The 21,986-nt window shown below is 37.7% G+C and overlaps 1 protein-coding gene across 1 annotated transcript in view; it reads left to right on the forward strand.

Moving 5' to 3' along the window:
• ARHGAP15 (Rho GTPase activating protein 15) overlaps positions 1–21,986 on the forward strand; it is a 330,235-nt gene that overhangs the window by 204,473 nt on the left and 103,776 nt on the right. Inside the window, exon 12 of the mRNA XM_075028952.1 lies at positions 19,153–19,230. Within this exon, the coding sequence (XP_074885053.1) occupies positions 19,153–19,230 (78 nt within the window). The remainder of the gene's footprint in view (positions 1–19,152; positions 19,231–21,986) is intronic.

Raw genomic sequence — 21,986 nt, forward strand, 5'->3', positions numbered from 1 at the left:
CACCCTTGGTATCTAATGCAATATCCTAAATAGAAAAAAACTCCCAGGTATGTGATGTGACCTGGTGAGGATAAGAGAGTAATTCTGAACCATGCAATGATCAGATTGAAGAAAGACAGTGGCTACTCAAAGATTTCTAACATTTCTTGACTTTCTACTTTCTCAGGGACTTGGAAGAAAAGTTTTTCTTGGAACAGTGTGTTTCTTGTTTTTTCCACGTAGTCTTTTGCTTTGCCATCAACATGTACCTCGGATGTAGGTGGGGCTTTTCTGGGGCTATCAGTTGACCTGATTTTTTCTCTCTGTATTCCACCCTTTTTCTTGTCCCCAGAAACTGTCTGATGGGTAGCCCCAACCCTGAGCTGAGCGGTGCAGCAAGGAAAGCCTGGGACAAGCCTTCCAGTGTACTATAACTCACATGCTGTGCACTCCTGCCAAGGGTGGGGCCCATTGCAAGATTTTTGGTGTTTCTAGGCCAGATATTATTTCCAGTCATTTCTTGAGTCGCCTATTTATTTTGTTATCCACGACCCTTTAAAAGTCCTGGCTGGTTTGGTTTTTTTTTTTTTTTTTGCATTTTTTTTTAAATATGTGAAAGGCATGAGTAGAACGCATTTAAAAAAAAAAAAAAAAAATCAGTCTGCATTGCACCTAAACAAAATGCCATCCAGTACTTCTCATAGTAGTGTTTTATCGTCTGCAAACAGTCTGATACTAAACTCTTTTGCAGGGATGATCATTTGTCTCTGTGTCTAATGACACACCCTGAGCAGTCAGTCTCCTAAACCTACCGAGGGTATCCAGTGTAGTTCAGGTTTTGTAAAGAAATACAGTACTAATGCTCCAGGGAAATATAATTTAACTTTCATCCCTCTTTTGAAACGTCCTTCATTTTCTCCCTCCATTCCCAAAACCAAGTTAGTGTTCTCAAATCAGCCTAAATGACTTGAAAAATGACACTGCAGGCGGCAAAGCTGATGATTACAGGTACCGTTTCCATTCTAAACTGGACATTGCAGACATTGTTTTCTGTTGCTTTTCTTGGAGCACAGGATGCTCTGACAGGAATGATACACAAAATTACATATTTGATTCAATGCCTAAAAGCCACCCTGGGATCCATAACCTTGCTTAAAGATTTAAGAAAGACCTTTAGTCCACTTCTGAGAAGGTTCTTAGCTCAGAAAACTTTATCTTTCAACTTTACTTCTTAGCAGCTGTTATGTTTTTTTGCTGTCGTTTGTTTGACAGGATCCAGTTATAGGTTCCGATGTCTGTTTAAAGAAACAGGGAGGTTGTTGGCTTTAAAATTCCCTTACTGCTTGTGTGTTCAACATTTTCCCAGGCTTTTCTACATAGTTTGCCAAGTAAAGGGACTGACCTTTTGTAGCAAACACTTTTTCATTTCTAAATGCTCACTTTGATTTTTGTCCCATTTTATGCTCATTCCAAACTGTTTACAACCCACTAAAAATGACTGTGAATTATATGTTTGTGTAATGGATTCCTTTTGTGGTCGGAGTGGAATGTTTACTTTGAACAATTAGTTATCTTTGGGCAGATTATAGTGACCTGAAAAAAGAATGGCTAAAATTATTATAGTACCTTAACTATTTCCTTTTGTTATCTTCTCCGTTTGTCCAATGTATTATTTACTGGGTTGCGTTGCTCTGAGCCCCAGTGAACAAATCATGATAAATAAGAGCAATGACAAAAAAATCCCTGAGCGTAGGGTTTTTGGGTTGGGGGCTGAGCTGCTGGGGTAGGACCGGGTGTGCTAGCGAGACTTTAGTAGTGACCATTAGGCACTTAGGGGCTGGCTGTGCAACGTTAAAAAAGACGTGATTTTGAAAGAAATTTTAAGAGCTTGCTCTCTGCAAATCAGATTTCTCAAAGGTGTCCAAAGTTTGACATGCCAAAGCACCTGAAATCGAGACTCAGTTTGGCTTTAATGTCCATAGCTGCGATCTGATTACACATAATATTGGTGTGGAAACGCAGGCGCACAAAGTCTCATACTGCAGAATATTCAGGGTTTGAGGAAGAAATTGTCTTTATGGGCAAAGATGAAGTACCTTATGGGATGTAATAAAGAAATATAGTCATCCTGATGAAGAGAAATGAAGATAAAAATGGTATTTTAAACTACCTCACCTCCCAAATGCCATGCTGCCCTGTGACAGAAGGTTGTGTCCCTTTCATCAGTTTTATCTCTTAATCTAAAAGCTAAAGTGCAGCTAAAAGCACTTTAAAACCTATTTATAAAAAAAAAAAAAGAAAGTGATATTTCATTACCTTCTAAATCATATACCGCTTAAAAGGTAGTCAGTATTCTGGTAGAAAGTTTACATAGAGGAGAGTTCACTTATCTCAAGGAGTTCAGCAAGGAGGAAATGAGTTTTAAAAATATCAAGTATTGTGAATATATTTATATAGCTAGGAAAAAATGAGTTTTTAAAACAGTTTAATGCTATCTCATTTTCTAATGGAAGAAAACACTGCAGAAGAATTAAAAAAAAAAAATCCCAAACACCTCCTAAAGCTGATGACTCTCCTGCTGGGATCACTATATGTGGTGGGGTGTAGTTAGTAAGCTATAGGAGCACAGTGAGGATGGCAGAAGACAGGAGGCCTGTGCAGCCAAGGTATGTAGTAACAGCCACTATATACAACCTCTAGCAGTTTCTATCCCTCTATATATTGTAATATTCCATATTATTAGATTTGTTTTCAGCGACTTGCTCCTCCAGGGTGTGTTTAGCTTAAGCAATTTTTTTTTTTTTTTTAGTTATTTGGTTCTCAAAAATAATCCATTCCCATTCCTGAGGACCTGAAGAAGGCAGTCGGAAAGTACAGGGTAGTTTTGCCAGAGTATGCTCACCACCATCTTCGAGCTTCCATTAAATGTACAGTGTTCCTGGGCTACTTCCCAGCACGATTAGACCAAACCCATCAGCCGGTGGCATAAAGGATTTGTTCTGGCAAGGTTTCCTTGAGAAGAAGGGAAACCTCAGGAGACCAACCTATCCTGTGCAGTTTTATTTTTCTGTCTGAGTGCAGGATTATTCCCCAACAGCACTTGGCCCCTGAAAAACCACTGAAATGTATTTTATTTGTGTTTTCTCTTTGTCATATCTTTTAGCATATTTCTACCCTTGGAGCACAAAATTGTTCGCGAATAGCAGTTTGTTTCCTACAAGCTCATTCACTGATTTTCAGTACTTATTTTCCTTTGAAAAGGTATTTTCCAAACTTTTTTTTCCTTCTCCCAGGCCTACACATGCTTCCTTGCTTACTCTGATATAATTTTACATACTGTTTCCAGTGGCTTTAGAATTCAGTACCCTGAAAGTACAGAGATCATATTGCTCCACCAAATGATCTGAGCTCCCAGTTCTGCTAATTTTGTACTGTTCATTCTTTCCCACTTTGGGATAATCTATTATGCTTGGATCCAGGCACGCACTAAAAGCTAATACTTCCATGAAGAATGTGCAATTTGTACTGTTTAGCTTGTGATGAGATTCCTGAAGTCTTTTATGATTCTATCTTGTTCCAAAGAAGCTTCTGCTCCCAACTTTTATATGCACTGAATTTAAAAAAAAAAAAAAAAAAAAAAAAAAGGGAAACAAAACAAACTGATAGGAAAAAAAATTGCACACACACAAAAATATCCAGCAGTTCAGCAGATAAAGCCTTTTTCCAGGGAATTCTAGTGGGCTGAAGAAAACTGTTTCTGAGGGCATTGAACTATGTTTACTTGAAAGTAGCCAACAAGCATAAACTGAAATGTACAGATGAATGCAATATAAAACAACAAAGTTCTGAGAAAAGCCCTTGCAAGTTTGTGATTTAAAATGTTTGGGGCTTTTTTTTTTTTTTTTTTAATTCTTCTTTTGAGTGGAAATTAAGGGTGGTTGAATTTAGTGCAAACTTATTGGCAAGCTTTCCTCAACCATTTCTGTCTTCAGGCTCAGGCAATCCTGCTATAGCCACCTTTCTTAGAGTAAGAGCCAGTTAATAGCGTTGTGCAAGGTCCAAGTCAGAATTGGCTCTGAAGGGTATTCACTCTGGGGCCTCTGTGTCTGCTAGAAAGCCACATTCTGAGTTAGAAAAAATATCAAGAAGTGTCAACAGGAAACATCACGGAAGGGCATACAAGACAAATTAGAGAAAAGGAGACAACAGCAGGGAAAAAAAAAAAAAGAATAAAAGCCTTGCAATGACAATGCACAAACGAGAGAATAAATATATATTTAAAACATTTGAAAGCAGAGACTGTAAGCTAGTTAGAAGAAGAAAAAAACATTAAAAAGGCAGGCATTTGAACCAGTTGCCGTCTTTGTCATAGTTACCTGATACCTGTTTCATTGATTAATCTGTTCCAGAGAAATGTATCCATTTCTATGAAAAAAAGGGGGATTTGTATTTTAAGCCTTGCCAGTAACAACAAGCAGACACTCAGTGTGCACCAGAGTAACATTTACAATGCCTGGGCCAAATTCATGCCTTGTGTAATTTTATTGCTTTTACTGGAATTACACCAGAGATGAGTTTGGCCTTTTGCCTTATTTCTAGCATTGTATAATATATCTATTAGTGAACATGTAGAAAGAAACAGGGCATTTTGTCTTCAGAATTTTCCATAAAATCTTTTTCAATAGGCTTAATAAATAAAATAAACCACTTAACCTATGAAATAAAAAAGAATCAAGCAACATTTTCTAGATATTAAAATAATGTTAATATACTTTGTAAATCAAGTAGTTGACATTTGTACACACTGAAACAAAAAGTCTAGAGAAATTTAAAGCCAGCTGACTGTCTTTGTTGCTTACTCTGTGCCAAAGAGAAAATGAAGGTCCTGACATACCCCCTGGGCAGAGTCAGATTCAGGGAAGCTCACACATGAGGGTATCCACCTCCTAGCCATGAAAAAGATAAAAAGATAGACACAAAAATCCTCTCTTTTCTTCCTGAATAAACCAAGGATGTGAGGCATTGTGCCCTAGTACAGTACACATGCCATCACAGACAAGGAGCTGGCAGTATTTCCACTGCAAACCCCATTTAGTCAGACTTTACAGTTCAGCCATTAATAGAACACTTTGGGCTAACACTTGACAAAATGAGTCTTGGCCTAGAGGAGATGTTCACACACACACATACAAAAAAGTTAAGTCCATTAAGTTCCTTTGCGGGGGGGAAAGAGGTAGTTGTAGTTTCAGATTCTTTCAACATCCCTTAAAAATAGTTATGGTTATTAAAGAAAATTATGAAGGTATAATTCCACAATGTAGTCTAATTACATTTCCGGGGGGGGGGGAATGTTACTACAACTACACTGTATTTTTTTCAAGAAAGTTTTACAGCAATAAAAGAAAAGAAATTAAAAAAACACTTTTGCTGTCTGTATGCAACACTATGGGGTCAGTTTAAAAAACCCTGTCTCTTTTTTTTCTGCCTGCAATTCAAGAGAGCAAATAACTGCAGTTGTATTTTATTACTTCAATTATTTGCTGTAGCAGCTTGTGTTACATCAATGTTTTAACCATATAATATAGCAGTCTAATGGGATTGATACCTAAGTGAGAGAAACTCTACCAACAGAAAGCTTCAGGAGCAAGGCAGAGGGCAAAGTAAGAGAGTAGCTTAAAAAGGCGGCTTTATGTTAAGGCTTTCACTTCTTTAAGAGAAGATTTTTTAGCTCATTTTACTCCCCTGAATTTATGAAACCGATATTGTTAGCAATCTAGTAACTGAATTGTCCCTAAATTGGCTACTGCATGATAAACCCCTAAGGAATTAACAAGTCTTTTAAACATCTCCAGTTGTATAGTCGCTTAGCAGACTGTTTTATTATAATCAAGATCCTCATGGATCATGGATGTAATTATATAGCAAACCAACTTCTTTTTGTCTTCATGCAGACAAACAATGTTCCCTGGTTTGGGAGGAATGACATATATGCAAATGAAAGCAAAATGTGGCCATTTTGTTTCATAACACAACAGAACCGTATCACTTGGATCCCGAGCAGCTCCAGCCAGCCTGATCCAGCTCTCTTTTCATAAGTCCTTCATGTACCTTTTTTTTTTGGTGTCAGAGATGATGCTTTACAAGTAATTGAAATGCTTGGGAAACAGATATTGCTATTAGAAACAGCTTTCTCATTTTTGTTCTACTTTGTAATGGATATAGGTTATTTCTTTCTGTAATTCCTGCTTTACTGGTACCAGCCTCTGTCCACCAAAATAGGTGGATACTTCTCTTTAAGGGCCTGAATAGATCTATTTTGTGACCAACAGTTGTTCCTTACAGTTAAGGAAATGCTTCTGTGTTTTGTTGGATCAGGGCCTTAAGCTTTATATATTTGGATCAGAAATGTAAATATCCAGATTTTCTCTCAGGATTTAAAAACAAAGAACAAGAACTTGTTCATTTGCCCAGATTATGGGCCATTTACAGGTAATACTGAGGCTCTTAAAATCACCATGGACCCCTCCAAACCAAGGGTAAGGTGATGGCTCTTCTCTGAGATGTCTTCACTCAGAAAATTTAAAAGCCTCAGAAGAGAGAAAGAGGCTTTTCCATGCCTCTTCCACCCACCTTCCCAGGAAAAATTTCCCCCAATATTTCAAACCGTATGTTTAGATTTGTCAGTCCCGAACCGACATGGTGTTACGTGACATAACACGTCGAAGTAGCTGCCACCAAATGGCTTTTCTGTGCCAGCAGTAACCACACGATGGTGTTGGAGGTACCACAACTTTTTGTTTGCTTACAAATGAAATAATTTTGATGAGTGTATGGTATCAGTTAGCAAGTGTTGAGTTCTTCATGGTGATACTGCTCATGTTGACTTAAATGGAAAACGGATCAGCTCAGAAATCTTTAATAAGAAAAGTTTCTCAGTGTACTTGTAGTGATGCCCTGTGGAGCCACTAGAACTAAAAATCTGTCAGCATACTTGGTAGAAACTTTGTTTCATGGTTCTCTAACTCATATGATTGAGATTAAAGTGAACAAAATCTTGGCACATAGTTTGGCAGTCAAGAAGCATTCCTCTGTTTGTGTGTAGATGTGTGTGTGTGAGAGACAGAGAGACACAGAGAGGGGGAAATGTAGCAGCCACTCATTTGGTGTGAAATTATCAGGTGTTACATATTTTTAATAAACCTTAGTAGAAAGATAAGATACATCCTCTTCTAACGAAAGCTGCTTTCACTTAGCCTGTAAACAGCCTTTGAACAGGCTGAGCATCTACTCTAACCACTGAAAACAAAATCATTCAAATTCTCCAGCCCAGCTAAACTGTAAGCCAGACTTGAAACCAAACGGGAAGGTGGAAGACGCTGGACGGGTGCTCGTTAGGCAGTCAGGTTTTCCTACCCTACCACTGAAACAGAGGAGCTCACAAATTGCTTTATTTAATCCCCCGATCTATGACAGAGCTCTTTGCACAGGAGCAGCTTCTACTATCACTGAGCAAAGACACAAACTTTTAAGATGCTTTGCAAACAGTCGTAATATACCAATGGTTGAAAAGTATCTGAATTTGCATGCTAGAAATTGTTCGCAATGGTTTCTTTTATTATCTCTGTTTCAGCTGCATTTTTGTATTCTGATCTGTCATACATGAAAAACAGAAAGAGCCCAGCTTACAGTAAAAGAAACTTTGCAACTGTCTTGGATGTCTCTATAGTAAATGTCATTAATAATCACCAGAATTTTCACCAAAGAAGGAAATTAGATATGGAAAACACTGTATGCCAACTTCGCCTTTCCAAACCTTCAGAAATACCAGAGGGTCTGTGTGAACCCTAGTAAAAGGAATGAGATTGGATTTCCACTTTCCTTACATCATTCCTTGTCACAGTCAGCATTAAGATACAAAGACAACGATTCAAATCAAAATTCTTCCCGTAGCTTCAAATTTTAAAATAATGATCTTGCATGAAAATATCAAATGATACTCATATTTATGCATTTGCTTCACCCAAAATTCAGCTAACAGATATCCAGCGCATTTTATTGCCAGCAACTAGTTTTTTTCTTATCAGAAGTAATTTTTCTGTATCTCTTGTATGCCTCAGTTATGTTTCAGTTACATTATTTGTATTTCATCGTGTTTTTTTTTTTTTTTTGCATATTTCAGAGTAGAAAGCAATTTGTTCCATTTCAGACTATACTTAAGCAACCTCTTTTCAGGAGTTCCTGAGTAATTCATACACAAGTCCTGTGCTGTTTTAATGTAGTATACCATGGTATGCATGTCAAACCATAAAATGAAAACTATGGAGTTGCTTCTGTCAGAGTAATGAAGTATGCACTAGTCTCTTCAGTTTTGGTACTTATCACTCTTTGTAGCCCAGTTTAGGACTTTTATGGTTTCTGTAGATATCTGGAGGACATTTTTTTGCTGAATGTTGCTTTGGTAATGGATCAGATTTTGCCCAAATTAAATGGAGGCAGAAAAAAAAGCTTTTAAGTTACCTGGACCTGTTTGGGGACAGTAAATGTAGTGAGAATGACAGGAAAATTAATATCTCTAACTGCAGAGTCCTGCAGCTAAGATAGCAAAAAAAAAAGTGGAAAAACATCTAAGCACGATAGCTTTGTGTCATATCAAAATTAATGTTTCCGTTTTTTCACATAGTACTGTTTAATGTCACTGTTTCATAACACTAAATATGACTGTTGCAAAAACAAGAAAATTTTGCTTACCTATTAGACTAGAGGTTTATCACACAAAAGAAGGTGTAAGAGCATTCATTGGAATCCCATGATTTTAATCATTATTGTGTCTTTAAATGTGCACAATGTGCACTGGGGCAGATCTTATTAAAGTAAAAGTTTTCTAGGTATATACATATACACACACACACCTTTGTATTATCACATTTATATGTTAGACAGATATGCAATGCTAAGAATTCTGTAAGCTGGTGTTAGATAGCCGTATGTATACTTATCTTCCAAGAGACCCTCTGAGTTTTCCACACAGGCATGGACTGTAACACCCAAAGGTGTCTGATAGCGTGCCTTAGACTGCAGAATCTAATTTTTAAATGTTTTCTCCCACTTAAAGATAAAACGTAAATACACAGATAGATGCCTACAATATGATATGAATAAGCGAAGCCTGTACATGAGAGCCCAAACTCCATTTTTAGAGCAGGATTCTGCACATTCCTTCTGTTAGAAATCCAGAACCGAGCTGGTCTAACTTCTGACTGTAAGAAACAGATCCAGCCTTCTGTGTTGTGCAACAAAACAAGTACTATCAAGTGCCTCGCTGATATTTCTTTAACCGTTGCTGGACTGTAACAGTTAAACTAGGTGTTCGCATCCACTCCCCAGCAATGCACAAGAGCCGTAGGAAGTGCCCACAGGTAGGACCCACTCCTGAAAGCGAGATAGATAACCTTGAGACAGCTAAGCTTCAACAGAGCGTAGCTTCAGCCTATCAAGAAAAAAGTGGATCTGCTATAGAGAAGAGTATGGGGCCTATCTGGACTCCTCAACTACCTCTAAAAAGCCAAGGAATGATGGTAGAAGCAGTCCTGTGACTTTCAGTTTTTATCCTAAATATCCCTATTCCATCCTAAATTTCCTCTCCCAGTCACTATCATTAAAAAAAATAATAAATCTCTTTGCCAAGCAAAGGCACTACAGTCCAGAAAATGCAAACTCCTTACCCATCTTGGCTGAAGATTATGTGTGCCCAAAAGTACAGTTCTTCCACTTCCAACCGTTAAAAAGTCCAATAAGCAGCAGTACTAGTCAGGACGGGGAGGTGACATTACTGAGGTCTAATTTAATCTCTCACTATTGTGAAAGATGGGAAAAGATTTGTCCCTACTGTGTACTAAATTCTCTTTAAAATCAGCATTGGGAGTCAGGGATGTTTGGAGAATTGGATCTGTCCCTTAGCTTTTAACCGCAGTTCCTACTGATGTCAGCGGACCTGACTGAAAGTCCTATATAGTCCTAAGAGGAGAGTTAGACCCCCCAAAGAGCAATTTCCCTTAGTGTTCTGATGTTGCTCGAAAAAACACAGGCATGATGTTGGTGATGATGGATCCCCAAATGAAGCGCAGTTTAACCAAAGTGGGAGGATTTAGCAAAATGCATAAATTTCTCATATGCTACTGTCTGTAACAGGCAGATCTTCAGCCAGTTTAGTGAGCATAAGTTACAGCTGGCTTTTGCTGGAATAGTTTATGCTCTTGACCCTCCTCAGTTGTATAGCCAATAGGGACTTGTCAGGCTACATGTGTTTTTAAACTTCTTTCAGCTAAATCAGAAATCCAAAAGCAAAATACAGCTCTCAGCAGTATCATGTGGAGTTGTGACACTCCCTGGAGGGCTTGGGGTCCATAAACCAATGAATGGATTACAATGAAGCATAAATGTAGTATTTTCATCCATGACAGATATAATCTTGAGCCTGTATTTTTCATGTTACTTAACTCTTTCAGAACTAATGTGTGACAGAAAATGTCTTACAACGCACATTGCAGTAAATACCAGCCAAGTATGCTTTATTGCTGAGCTCTACATGTTTCCAGAAGTTAACAGGCACAGCTGGGATATAAGAAATGGCAATGTTGTATATATTTCTTGAACATACAAAATACCTTGGCTCTCTCCTCTCCCACCCCCCACACTACATCCCCAGCTGTTCTGATCATGTCACACAATGGATGAGTTTTTCCATCATCAGCTTCTCCTAAAATGATAACCTTTATTCAGGCTTTCATCCTCCCCAAAATAAACTGTCTTATCCATATTGTCATCACACTCAAATTAGACTATCCCAGCATATATTGTGTGGCACAGAATAACAGAAATGGTAGATGTTGGTAGCTGTACCTAGCAGAAAATACTCAGTGCTAGTATTCAACATCTCTTGATTTTCCTACAAATGACTCAATTCTCTCTACCTGAAATTCCCTTCTGTCAGTCACCATTGCGTCATACGGCCACAACGCCAGACAGGTAAGAACTGGAAGCTGCACATCTCTAGAGACATGAAGCTGATTATATCCAAAGAGAGTTGCTGGTAGAAGGACCATTCAGCTTGTGAAGATTCCTAATACTCCTGAAAGACCTTTTGGTCAAGCAGGAAAAAAAGTATGCTTGATAAAGTAGCAGAGAACCATAGAAATCTTATTTTATTTCAGATAAATTAAGCATTGATCAGAATGGACCTGCTAATCCATACGTGAGAAGCAGTAACTGCAGCAAATGAAAGCAAATAGGAGTGGTGAAGGAGGTATTAAAACAGAAAACAAACAAGCAAACAAAAAAGAAATAAACAGTCACAAAATTAAATACTAATGTGTTACAGAGAGAGAACGGCTATTTCCAAACATTTGGTAATTTCAGATATTATACTGTGTTGCATAAAGTAAGACAATGTTATTTCCTTTTAAACTGCCATTCCATTTAAACCAGCTAGCTGATGTGTGTACTTGAGGTCTGCATTTGGTAGGGATTTTTCCCCTTTAGCATAAACCTTGTTGATTTAAAAAGTGAACAAAGATGAATCAGGTGGTAAATGTATTCATGTAATCATTTTCATTAATAAGCCATTATAAATAATAGAGGGAAGGTTTTAAGTGTATAATTCTCTGTAGCACAATTGAGATTTTTCCACATCTTCAGCAGTAAGTTAATTAGAATCACCTGCATTTTCTTGGGCGGACACCAAATGGATTGCAAACAAAAACAGATTAAAATAGCTGTAGCTCATGGCATACAGATGACAAGATTCACAAAGAGGACAATCAGGCAATGAAAACCTCCTCTTTTTCAAACATTTTTAAAGGATATTCAGCTCTTGTGAGTCGCTGTAAAAAGACGTTTGTAAGTGTTTCGCTGAAAGACTAGAACGGCTTTGTTTCTGATCCCATGATGAGTGAAAGAAATGTTTAAGAAAGATCACTTTACAGAGAGATTCAGACTGAAATGTGATGACTGTGATTCAAGCCAAGCCAAAAATTACAGCTCAGAATTAAAGGGGATGGACGTGGCTTGGGAATCCATTTTCCCACATTCCTGAATCTAAATCATCCCAGCCAATGTTTAAAAGAAAATACAGTGGAAAGCAATGAGGTCACTTTGTTTAGCTGCAAGAAGTGGGACTATCAGAATGGCAAAAGTATATATTGGAGGTAACGGCAAAATTATAGTGAACGTGCTGCATGTTCGATGGTTTCATTCAAAAAAAACAGCTTCAAAGCTTAGTTTTGTTTCTTGTTACAGGGAGCCTTCTGAGTAAGTCTTCTTGTTCCTGGGGCTTTTAAACCATAAACTTCTTGAATGTCAAAGACAGTGCAACACAATAGATGAGAAGACGAAGGCATAGCAAGCTTGATTTAGGCGTTAAACTGCAGCCCTGCATAGCAGTGAACTGTGTGCTAGTTTAAATTGCACTTGCTTTGTACTGTCGCTATTCTTATTTATTTGTATATAAATATCTAAGTGGAAATTCTACCATCAAGTGATATGAAACAGAATAAAGTATATCATCCGTCATATTCACTTGTTACTTATTCTCAGTATGTAATGCTCATATTCGGTGTTGTAATTGCTTCCATTAAACAGTTTCTACAGGGTCTTGAAAACAATAAGATCTTAGTCAAGCTTTTCTCCTTTCATTGCATCTTGAAGTTATTACTGCAAGAAAAAATGAGATTCTCTTTTTATGTAGGAATGCCCCTCATCTTCTTGATATTATTGCAGTCAAACATAGAATTATTTCTTGTTAGCTAATTTCCTAAAGAGATTCACCAAACCTCATGTCAGACACCTCCTGTAGAGTCATTTCTTAACTTGTTAAGAGCTAGCACAATTTCTCCTCTCCTTTCTCTCCCCCACTATCTCTGCCTTTACTAAATTCTGATGCAGTGTTGGGTTTCTACTAATAATAGCATAAAGAAAATCTTGTTCATGCAACCTTGATTTCAGGCTTGTCTGTCACATGTCGGGCAGCTGGGCAGTGCTGGTCGTGAGTCCGTCCAGTACCTGCAAATCATGTGAAAATTATCGATGGAGAGGATATGTCTCCATCTTCTCTAATATGAAGCAACGAAGCACATATTTTATGTCTCATTTTATTTGCTTCGATATCAAGTACAGTGCTCTACTGGAGATCTTATTTGCAGCACATGAAGAGGTGCAATCTCTTCTCTGCTTCTGTTTGATACTCCTCATTCTATAATTCAAGGGATCACATTAGTCCTCTCTGCTATAGCACTGAACTGAGAGATCATGTTCAGCTAATTATTTAAAATAAACCTCAAGTCCTTTGTAACCTATATGCAGAGCCTTAGATGTACCCAGTGTTTCTCTGTACAAAAACTTATTTTACCAGTCTGTGATCATTTAAGGTAACAGTTCAGACCTTCTGTAGCTTTACCTGTCCTTATCATGGTTTAATATCTTCCTGATCTTTGTGTCACCTGCTTACTTTGCCAACAGAGATTTTTTTTTTTCTCGCTGTCCACATCCTTGATAAAGGTATTAGATGGCACTGGACTGAGAGCTCCATTCTTGAGCGCTCTGCCAGTTATGACCTTGTTAACTGATATCTCCCATTAACTACCACATTTTGAGGTCTGTCATTGAGCCAGTTTTTAATCCATGTAATATATGCCCTGTTAATTCCATAAAATGCAAGTGCTTTAATCAAAATGTCATGTGGTACTAAGTCAAAAGCCTCATGAAAAGCCAAACATACTATTTCAACACCATTGCCTTTATCAACCGGACCTGTCAAAAATGCAATCCTATCAAAAAATGCAACAAGTTTGCTAGATAAGGCCCTGATTTTCACGAAACAATGCTGGTTGGGATTAATTATATTTTGCTATGAATTATTTGTTCATAGACTCCTGAATTAATTATTTAAGTAGACTGTCTGGGACCGAGGTCAGTCTAGCCAGTCTCCAAGCGCATCCCTCTTACTGCTTTTACAGTATTAGAATAATTCTTTTGCCGTTGTTTCCAGCCTTAGTCATTTCCAAGTATTTCTCTATATCTTATTGGCAAATGAGAGACACATGTATATCATGAGCACCAATAAGTGAAAACTGATTTTTTTTTTACAAAATGATTATCTTTTTGTCCTTCAGCTTGACTTCCAATATCATCGACTGTTTTGACTCCCAGATCTGTTTATCCTTGTCTGTCCAGTAGAACTACCTAACGTGACATTTGTCTGGCACCCACTTCCATGGGTGCCGAGTACCTTGTCTGGAGTGGGGGTGAGACTTGTTTTCATATCAGATCTTAGCTGGGATGTTGTTTTGAGCCTCACATACGTGATCCTTTGATGGGAGGAGTACAAGAAGTGGGTAGTTCTGACGACCAAAGCAGCAGTTTTGTTGCAGCAGAGTAGAGCAAATCCTGGTGCCAGGCTCCCGCCCCGCTCCGGGAGTTTTAGGGCATGCCTAACCCTATCCAACGCCACGCCAAAAAGCAGGAGAGAGATGTCAGCAACACTGAAAAGCACTCTGAGTGCAGACAGTCTTACGTTCAAAAGGAGCTGGTGCACGTTTCAACCCAAGCTGATCAAGTTTGCTGGTTCAAGTGTCTTCAGCTCACGCCACCTCTGCACCGCGCATCTTACATCCATGTGTCCACTGTTTGCTATTAATGCCTCCATGTTCATTTTCTGTCTGTGGTGTAACTCAAATTTGTTTCGTCGTTCTCATCATTTTCAGCTCTGATTTCTGTGGCATCAGACAAAACCATTTTTTTTTTGCTCCCACATTCACCTGATACTCCAGGTACCTTTTATAACCCTATCCGGATACAGTACTTTTAATGTCGCATTTTATTGTGTCAGGTTTACTCTTTGCTACTCTTCACAATTTTCCTTCTACTGGCATACAAATATTGATCCCTTTGTGAAATTTTATTTTTGTTGCACACTGTTTTGTGGTGGTTTTCTCATCAGACACATCATCTTGACATTGGTGTGTTTGCTGCATTCATGCATTTCTGCTTCTTTAAATGACTTCATGCCTCACTTTTGTGCCCTTAGTAAACTTTTAAAAAATTGTTTATAAATCAGATATTTATGGTAAGATCCATATGAAAACAGGAGGAAAGAATTATAGTTTTAGGGAGAACATACCCTGATAATGACCTCTTAAATATTTGTAAAGATAGCCCTGGGCATCTGAGCCCACAAAATAGTTTATAATACAACAGCTTGATTACATAATGATACTTTAGTTTTAAAACGTATGATCTTTCTGTTTATGGGAAGGCATAATAGGCTCCTTTGAAATACAATATTTTTGCCCTGAACATAACTGATTTTAAATGAAAGGACTAACTAAAGAATGCCTTTCTTCAAGTTTGTACTTCACTTTGTTGTTCAATCCAGCACGATGGTTTCTTTTACAAAACTCCTACCAGGCCTGGGGACCACACCTATTTCAGGATACATTAATTGTGAAAGTTTTGTGTGTTACTACTCAGGAAGTTACCTAGTACCATTTTAAAATGCTATGTTTCAAATTCTAAATCTTGTTAAAAAACAGAGAGAGAAATTTCTGTATACCACCACCCTCCTCCCTCCCCCCACATAAAGAGTTTCCTTTTATATTAATTTTGAAGAAATTGTCAAATACAGATTAAGCTTAGGCAGAATGCAATGTGATTTGGGAGAGGGATTTGTTCTATGCAACAGAAAAGAATTAATGAGAACATTTCATTCAAGGCAGTTCATAAAGCATCAGGGCTACCTCAACCAATATCAAAGTCTAATATTTTAAAAGGTATGTTTGCATAAATATATCACCTAAGCTCTAATTTTTTTCCTGTGTTTTTTATGTTTCTCTGCAATACCTGATTCCAGCAGCTCAGACTGTTATTGCAGCTGACACTGACCTGCATTCATGGTTGTTTCCATTTTGGCTAGAAGGAGGAGTGCAAGGAATGTTCTTAAATAAGTGTTCTAACATCTTCTGACATCTTCTGTGCAGTTATACAGAGTGAATATAACGTTCATTATTGTTCATGAATCTCAACCAAGTCTGAGTTCAGTTGCCTTTTAACTTTCTCATCAGGAGTATCTGTATAATTTTTTAAATGAAAATAGTTAAAATTTGCCTATAGTTTGGCAGCTAAACTGATGTATTCTTGAATAAATCCTTTTCCTACATTTCTTATACCATCACAAAATTTAGGGTAGAAATACTGAAGTCATTATCATGCTTTTGGCTACCAGTTCTAATTGTGGGTCCATCCTCTTCTCAGGTTCCTCATTAACAGAAACAGAGTTGGAGATTGAGATATAAAGCAAATAAAATATTTGTTCTCCTCTAGGGCAAAATCCAGTGATTCTTCCCTGATGAACCCCACTCCAAAACACAAGAAAGTCACCCGATAGTGAACAGTTGGACTTTATTACAAGGAGTATTTTTTCTGAAACCTTCTTTACCACTATACTTAAATGCCAGCACCAGATAGGAAACTCTGCAAGGCTTTTGTTTCATCTTGTTCCCTAAGTATTTATAGCCTGCCGTGAAGAAACACTGACAGCAGTGCAGTGATGTTTTTATTCTTGATAGAGGTGCCCTTAAAAATGAATTTGCTTTGAAAATTGTTCATAGAATCAGGATATTAGAACTATAAAGACATATTTCTCTCTCTCTTTCTCTCTCTTTCACTTTTGCGCCTAATTGGATTTCCAAAATAAGTTGTTAACAATCCAGCTAAGATAATGTGGTCATGAAAAGGATGTCCAAATCCACCAATTTGCATTGGTTTGGTTTGGCTTAACTTTCAAAGTTCTTGGAGCAGAAAGTTGATGGCACGTGAACACTGTAATTGGCTTGATATTCTTGGATTTTTTTTTTTTATTTTTTTTTCTCTCTGCCATATTGTATAGTGTCCAAATGAAATGCTAATCAGACCTCATTTCTGGACCAAAGTAAATTTATAACAATAATAATGCACTTGTATACTCCAGATCGCTTTGCAAGATGTAATATCCACCAATTTACAACATAGTTTGTCATTTTCACTTGATCTGGATAATTTATGCAGGTTCCAAATTGATGCTATTAATGCGAGACATAGCTATTTCACCCAAAGTGACATGTATTGCTTTCACTTCCATATACCCAAAAAGGTTAAGAACTGAATTGATTTAGATCCAAACAAAAGTTAACATTCTGTTTTGGGGCTTGTTTGTTTGTTTGTTTTATTTTTCCTCTTTACTTTCTGGTTTAGACTTCAATTTACATGATGCAATTCTTAATCTCTTACCGCAAGGGTCCCACATTCCTATGCTGGGAATTACTCTTGCTCTCTCACTCTGCCCTTACTAAACCAGAATGAGACTCTTCAGATTTAGGATAGAATTGCATTACTTAAACATTTTCGTAATTTCCATTTGCTCATATGTTATATATCCAGTAGATGGACAACTTCCAAGTGTTCTTGATTACCAAATCCTTTTTGATTTCTCTTAAATAAACTTTTTCTTTATCCCTCTGTAACCAAAGGGGATCTTCCTGAAATGAATCATCACTCTCAGTATTATGTTGCAGGACACCCACAGGTGCAGGGTAGAAAATTGTCTAATAAAAGACATAGCCAGTGTAAAATACGGAATTATTATTCATTTTTAAAACAGGTTATTTATTGTAAAGCAAATCAGGATGTTCCTAGCAGGACAGGCATAAAATAAGAACTGTATTTTGTAGGGAGAGAAAACAAACACGCAAACAAACAAAAGACTTTATTTGGTTTCAGTCTGCATAAAAAGGAAATCTTTTAAAATGTTTCAAGATCAGTGAGGTATACCTCCAAGCAGTTGAGTCCACTGGCTGTGGTACTCATCTGCCAAGGCATGATGCAAGTATCTTTGAAATAAGGACTTGAACCTCAGCTCCTTCCCATTTAAGTGTCATTACAACTGAATTTCTGGGTTTTTGGGCTTGTTTTCACTCTTTCCTATAGTTTCAGTTTTTCCTTTTTCCCCACTCTGAAATGAAAAAAAAAAAAAATCCCCCTAGATACAATGTCAGGAAATATTTCCTGAAAATTTGGGGGTTTTGACAAATTAGCATTTTCACAGAGAATGGCTTTCTCTGAAATTGCTTGCCAAAAGCTAATTAAAACTTGTGTTCCAAGTGATGAGTAGCCTTAAAAAAACCTGTTCTGTGTTGATTCTCCTAGCTTCTTATGGACTTGCACGTTTTAAACATGAATTGACAATGCACATTTTAGTGTTTTCAAATTTTAAGCATGCAGATTCGGTCGTTGTTGCACAATAGCTAATTCTCCCGGGAAAGGAGAGCAGTTCCCATGTGCTTTGAAATGCTACAGCTGTGCAACCGGGGCTGGAAGTGCTATTTTAAACAGTCATATCAGCAGCGCTTGCTGTAGGAGATAATATGTCACAAAAGGGAGTATGACATCTAGTTTCACCTAGAAGATAAACCTTGAGTAGATATGCAGGGAGAAACAAGACTGTCAGGTTGTCCTTGAAAAGAATGGCCTATATTAATGAAGAAATGTACTCCAGGGCATATGCTATTTGGGATATTTAATTTCATCTTCAAACTTGTCTGATCTGCTATGAAGAATATAGTAGAGAAACGGTAGTTGTGTGTAGTCTCACGCATGTCACGATTTCAGAGTGGGCATCTCACCGCTTTATTTTCAGAAAGGTCACAGCCTCAGAAATTCATGTCTGAAAAACCCAGGCCCCAGACTGAGGAGTTTCCCCAGCACTATTAATATAAACTCCCCACATTTAAGCAGGGCTAGCGTAGCATCGTGCGTATCCCAACAGCCCTTCTCTACGAGCAGGAGAGCTAATTCACTCTTCCTTTCCCGTCACACTCAAACACCCTTGCGGAACCGTATTCTGCTGACAGAATTACAAGATAATTATAGTTAGGTGTTTTGTATTCACTTAAGTTAATCTACCAGTTTTATTTTTCATTGTTGTTTTAATCAGGCAGGAGGCACTTCAGTTGTTGTCAGGTGGATTATTTTTCAGTCGTTCACTACACCGCTCTTCTTCATACTTGTTAGGGCGCTTCTGGCTTCCTGACAGACATACAAAGAAAAATACTTATATGATCTAAAATGAAATATGTGTTTCTCTTTCAGGTCTAGATGTTGATGGAATATACAGAGTTAGCGGCAATCTGGCAACAATACAGAAGTTACGATTTGTTGTCAATCAGGGTAAGTGATTCCTCCACCCTGGTAATGTTTTGTTTAGTACTTAACTGTCTCAGATGACAGTATTTCAGAATCTGCTATACATTAGTGGCATAGAATGATGAGCTGTGTTTTGGAAAAGAGAGAAAAGGGAAGGTAGAAAGATATTACACAGAGGGAAATGTCAGCTAGGAGAGAGGAAAACCAGCAGAGTAAGCAGAGGAAAATAGTAGTTAAACAGAAGATAAGAAACAAACAAACAAAAACCAAAGAAACAAACAAACAAACAAAAAACCCAACCAAAAAAAGAAAAAAGGAGGAAACGGATACATAAAATAAGGTGGCAAAAAACAAGGCATATGTAGAAACCAAAGAATCAAAGTGAGGAAAAAAAAAAAAGATTAAGAGGAAAAATAGCAGATTGTTTGGATGTTGAAAGTTAAACAAAACCAAAAGTAGAACAGGGATCCAAAGGAAACCAGAAAAAGAGAAAAAGGTGCTGAAAAGAATTGAAAAGGAAATACTGAAAGTAGAGTACTGGCTCTGCCAAAGTCAGTGGAAGATTTACCACTGATTTTGAAAAGCCAAAGATTTGACCCTGGGAAATGAGAAGAGGAAAGATGAATATTTTGGGGAGCTGAGATCCAGAATTAGAACCAACCTGTACATATTTACTGAACATATTTCCACAGATTCCACATATAATGAACATGTTTCCACAAATACAAAGGAAGATTCTTCACAGATGTGGCCTAAATGAATCTAACATTGATCAATAGATACTGTTACAAGTGTGGAAGCTGATATTGGTAGCTAATTAGGACAAATGACAAATACGTTCACCTCTCTGAACAGTTTACTACTCTTGGCAAAGACTAAATATCCCCACATTTAATAGCTTAGCAAATATCATCGATGATAGTGAACCTCCTGATACGACTTAATGAGAAAATAAAATTAAGCTTCTCAGAAGTTAGGGAAGATTCCCAAATCTTAAATTGCATTAAAGACTTTATACACTTTTGAATTAATCAAGTATAAATGTGAAGCTGCTGCAACATTTTCTCCTACTTTTTATTAGCTCTTTTAATGTTACCTAGAGACTATTGCCAGAACCGCTAAATATTGTGTATTTTACATGGTTTCTTGGAGATGACAGCTGTTGGAGAACGACTTCTTCAATTAGTTTTGTACTATACATAAACTAAGACTTTTGACTGAAAAAATTCTCATGAAATTGAGAGATAATGAGAGATGTAAAAATATTCCCACCTTCAAGCCTCCACTGATGTCTCTAGAGAAGGTTTCAGGGAAGCAGTAGAGGTTTGCTGCCTCCTCAGCGGCTCCAGACCAGTCTTGTCTTCAGCTGAAACTGGAGGGTGAACTCTGGTTTATGAGGAATCAGTATTTATGCCAGTAAATTCAGTGAGACTGAATAAATCATCAGCCTCATGGTTTTGACTCATGACTTGGGTTCCCTTAGATTTATAGTTGTTGGGTATTTGTGTGTCGGTAATGTAGTCTGCCTTGGCTTTCAAATGACCATACACTGTATGTTGGTTGGAGACAGAGAGGCAAAATCAGGATTTTCCATCCTTCTTCACCGCCTAGGATCTTTGCTCAGGAAAAAATGTGCCATAAAAATAATGGTCCTGTCCATCATGTCTCGTGGCATCCAAAGGTTAACGTACTTGAGGTTAACATTGCTGCTCAAGTTTTCACCTAAAACAGATGGGCTGATACTGTAAAGCTAGACAAAAGTCTAAGCTGGCTTTTTGCAGCACAGAGGTACCAGGCACCTTTTTCTTCTGGTTGATACTACTGTGAAAAATAGATATATATAGGTGAAGTTCCTAGTACATTAAAGCCACTCTGACACTGGCTACTTGGGGCACGTGCAAGAAATCTGCCTACTGAGTGACCAAAGAAAATTCAAAGAAAACTAGTGCCCCTGGGAAAACTATGTTATCATCTTATCAGTTGTGATAATTACTGTTTCTTATGTCTTAGTCTTTACTGATACAACTAGGGCACATCTGCATTTGACATCATAACGAAACAGATTTTCAATGGGAAGTGACATTATCTATCTGAGCCCCCTTTACATGTCCTTTAAAATCTCAGCTATAAAAATATTTAGCCAGGTCTGTACTTAGCCTTTCCTTGGGTACATGCATGCAGAAATGCCGAAGTTCATCTCTTGTAAACCCTAATGCCACTTTGCAGTCCTCAGGGGTGACACCAATGTGAGGGGAAATGGGAGAGTTTAGCGTTTCAGTCCCCAAAGAATAATCCAGTAATTTTAAATCAGAACATTCAAGAAGTACAAGACACAAAGATTGGCTTTAAGAGAGCAGGCCGCTGTTTCCATTGTTTAAATAACATCCTTTCTCTGTGCTAGGTAGGAATGTGCAAGCAGAAAACAGCTCATCGAGTCACGGTGTACCTGCAAAAACATCGTGGGGAGATATGGGGACCAGGATTTATTTAATGTCTGCTTGGGAGGGCAATAGTGGTCTCCAGGTGTCCCCTGTCAATTAGATGCTGAGGACAGCAGCAGTTTCAGACTTTTTCATGAAGTCACAAAAGTTACTAGGAAAACTAGTATGTGCTCCCACCCTGCTTATTTACCAGTTCTCTAAAGCTCTGCGGTGGGATGATGTTTAATAATGCTCTCTCCATGTATGACTTTCACTTGGTAATTACTGTGACCAGCTCAGCTCAATCCCTGTATCTTCATTTTTTTGTAGGTTCTGTAACAGTGGGAAAGCAGTATTTAT

Source organism: Buteo buteo, chromosome 5 (assembly GCF_964188355.1).
Source record: "Buteo buteo chromosome 5, bButBut1.hap1.1, whole genome shotgun sequence".
Classification (NCBI taxonomy): Eukaryota; Metazoa; Chordata; class Aves; order Accipitriformes; family Accipitridae; genus Buteo; species Buteo buteo.